Here is a 3849-nt window from a genome sequence, read left to right as displayed (position 1 = left end):
TGAAGACTGGAGTAATGATGCTGAAGATTCAGCTTTGCATCACAGAAATACATGACATTTTAAAATATATTAACATATATCATTATTAATATTAACAGAAATATATTTTAAATTGTAGTAATATTCCACAATAATACTGATCTGATGGAATTTTTTGATCAAATAAATTCAGCCTCGGTAAGCAAAAGAGACTTTTGTAGTGGTCGACCGATATGTTTTTTTTTTTTTTTTCACAGCCGATGCCGATATCTTAGAAATCAGGGTATCCAATGGCCGATATATATATATATATATATATGTAAATTTTTATTCATAATTTATAATCTTTAATAATAATTCATAATTACATTTTATTTATTTTAATTAATATTTAAGAAATTAAAAATAATTAGAAAATGACGGTAAATTTACACGGGGCGTCGGCGTCATCGCCTCTCGTTTACTTTGAATGAAGTAACATGAAGCGTTGTCGAACTGAATTGTGGGTCCATCACATCGCATCATTGGCGTTGCTCACGGCAGAAGTTGACAACTTTTCAAGCGCCAACGCAGGCGTCAGCTAATCAGATCGCCTTATGCAAATACCCTAGCGCAGATGCTAGCTGCTATGACGGTCGTGTCAGCACCAAGCTTCAGACACGCCCTCCATCAAGCGTCGATGCCGAAGCCCCATGTGAATGTACCATGAGTTAAAAAAAATAAATGTCTAAAATAAACATACTTTAGATGACAACTTCATGATGCTGTAATCCTATTTTCACAAATAAAAAATATTTAAAATACATAAAAAAGGAAGTAAACACTGTAACAAACAGGGCACTCAATAATCGGGGAAGTTTGTGTGCACTGGGATTCATAAAATAAAATAAAAACCAAAATAAAAGTCTCGAACATATCGGCCGATGCCAATATTTGAAAATGGCAAATATTAGCCAACATATCGGCCTTGGTTGACCACTACATTTTTTATCTTACAATAAATAAATAAAACAATAAATAAATAAAACCTTATAATAATTAACAAAGAATTGTAATAATATACATTTGTAGAGTAATAAATATATATATTTTTTTATGTATAATTGCATTTGGTTGTTCAAAGTTCAAATTATTAAACAAAACCGCTCCTAGCAAACAAAACCCAGAACAAAAATCCACGCCTACCAAAACAATAACGGCACAGAACACAAAACAAGACTAATAATTTTCACAGGGCAAAACAGATGGTCTCTTCCTGTCTACTCTGGTGGTTCTTGGCCAGAACATGAAGCCAATAGTTTGTTTCCGTGAAACGAAGACAGACAAAGTCTTCAAGGACACGGATGGAGAACACTGTGTCACTGAAGGAGACACGATCCGTGATTTACGACAGCTGTGACGAGACACAATAATCATGTCCACCTCAACACGAGCTGCCAACATTACCTCTCTCACTCGCTCCTGTCATGAGTCTGGACTTGAGCCGACGATACAAGGACACAGATGATGATCTGAGACTGTCCTGAATTCCTTAACTCAGCAACACTTGACATCTAAGTTTTTACCTGTCACTCATGGGGGTTGAACCGTCCAGTCGGTTGTATCTGTGCTTATGGTGTCTCAGGAACCCCTCCAAAATGTCAAGCATCATTGTGAACTGGCTAAAGAGCACCACTCGATCACCCTGCGCGGAAAAAAAGAGAGATTAACCATGCTGATGAAAATGAGAGGAAAAGATGACCAAATTCGTTGTATGTAAAAGAGCAGCATAACATTCTGCTAAATGTCTGCTTTTGTGTTCTACAGAAGAAAGTAAGTCATATGGGTTTGGAATGACTGTCGTCTACTGTGTGCTGTAACCAAGTATATACTATGTCTATAGCTGACAGTATGCAATATGGTGTAATTTGGGACACAGTGTATTTCTCTGCACAGTTAAATAACTTTCATTATACTCTAAGGGGTTTTTGAAAATGTAATTTGGTCTGTTGAACATTACAGGAATCTGTTTTCCCCAACCTTCTCCTTCAGGGAGTTCAGCAGCTGTGCGAGGAGGCCGAGCTTCCCCGAGTCCAGCAGTATGTCTGTATCAAGCTGGTATTCCTGCAGTGCAGAATACTGCTGACAGAGGCGGTGCAACTCAAAGTCCGAGAGCACCTCCATGTCCTCTTTGATGAGAGCGGGATCTGCGTCACGGTGACTCGGCTCCTGGAATTAACGGTAACATGCACAGACTCAGATAAGTTACACATATAACAGAACAAGTAAAAAACTACACTCGCAATAAATATCTGCCCTAATTATACTCATTCCCTGCTGCAGTTCTATATGAAGCACTAAGTCAAGATTGACCAATACTGTTGTTTTATGACTTAATAAGATTACCTATAACCAGATATTAATATAGATTATGTTTATTAAGTGTACTGTATGACCGAAATGCCAAACCGATTTTTAATTTTTGTTTTGTTTCATATTTTTGACGCAATAAATAAATCAACATTATACTACAGCAACAGAAAAAAAATTACATCTTTATGAATGTTATTATTATTGTATTTATTTATTTATTACAGCTGTTCGTGGACTAACACTACTCTAAAATTGATTACATAAGTATTTTCCACAGCAACCTAATAATAATAATTCTTATTATTATTTATAAAGAAAAAGAATGATAATAGTATTGTAATCATAACTATAATTATTATTATTTTCCATATAGCTGTTCAGAGACCATTGTGACCAATAATGATGATGATGATAATAATAACTTTAAAAAAAATAATTATATATTCATAAAAATATATTTTATTGCTTAACATTTTTTGGCATTGTATAATATTCATACATTTATTATTATTATTATTCATACAGCTGTTTGTGGACCAACACTGCTCTGAAATTGATTGTTTATTTTCCACAGTGGACTAATAATAATAATAATGTTTTTATACATTTATATAAATATTATTTATTATTATTATTATTTTATTATTATGTTCACTGACTGTTTTATTGCAGTATAATATTCATAAAGATTCATAAATAAAATTAACCAAATATTATTATTATTATTATGTATTTTCTGTACAGCTGTTCTGAACAGTTGTTCAACAGTGTTCTGAAATGTATTAAATGAGTATTTTTCACAGCACCCCATTTTTACGTTATAACCTATTTTAGATAAACCTTCCCTAAACAATTAAAAGGAACTTTTTCACACCGATCAGACTTTCTCTTCATTTATAAATGGATAGCTCTGGATAAGAAATGGATAAGACAAAAACAGTATCCGACTTAATGCTGATAGTCAAAAGTCTGGTTACATGAGCTCTGCTGACCTACTTAAAATCAGTGCAGAAAATGTAAGAAGCCCACCGATTCCATCAGGGCCTGCTAAGATCTAAACTTCCTGCGGCATTAATAAAAATGTACCACTTCATATAAAAATATCTCAGACCTTGAGCATGAGTCTGCTCATAGCTTTGAGTTTTTCTGTGGTATAATACTGCCGGTGAAGAAGCGGGTGGTTGGACATCTTCCTCAGCTGCATCATCACATTTGTCAGCTCGCGTTCTGCAGAAAGACGTGGTTAATAAACTATGATTAACATATACTGAAGCCAGTACCATTTATAACAACACCTCCTTCAAATACATACTTTCCCCATTACTGGAGCGCTTCAGTTTGTGGAAAAGAGCGTTGTAGAGTTCCTGCTGCTTCTCGGACATGGCACAAAATTCAACCTGCTCCTCTTTGGCAGGCAGCTGCTTCAGGACCTGCTGGGCACATCATCATCTGTCAGTGAACTGCTCGAGTGCCCTAGAGCCACAGAGGGTCAACATGACAAGCAAAGTGCCTCATCTG

At 35.2% G+C, this 3849-nt stretch overlaps 1 protein-coding gene across 1 annotated transcript in view; it reads right to left on the bottom strand.

Annotated features, from left to right (window-relative positions):
* The window catches only part of smarcad1b (SNF2 related chromatin remodeling ATPase with DExD box 1b), an 18999-nt gene that overhangs the window by 2619 nt on the left and 12531 nt on the right, over positions 1-3849 (bottom strand). The window contains exons 15-18 of the mRNA XM_016253113.1: positions 3644-3761; positions 3443-3558; positions 1999-2187; positions 1545-1663 (exon numbers count right to left, since the gene is read on the bottom strand). Of these exons, the coding sequence (XP_016108599.1) occupies positions 1545-1663; positions 1999-2187; positions 3443-3558; positions 3644-3761 (542 nt within the window). The remainder of the gene's footprint in view (positions 1-1544; positions 1664-1998; positions 2188-3442; positions 3559-3643; positions 3762-3849) is intronic.

This window comes from Sinocyclocheilus grahami, unplaced genomic scaffold, assembly GCF_001515645.1.
Source record: "Sinocyclocheilus grahami isolate Dianchi unplaced genomic scaffold, SAMN03320097.WGS_v1.1 scaffold1159.1, whole genome shotgun sequence".
NCBI classification, from domain to species: Eukaryota; Metazoa; Chordata; class Actinopteri; order Cypriniformes; family Cyprinidae; genus Sinocyclocheilus; species Sinocyclocheilus grahami.
Note: the sequence above shows the minus strand (reverse complement) of the source record. Positions and strands in the feature narration are given on the sequence as shown.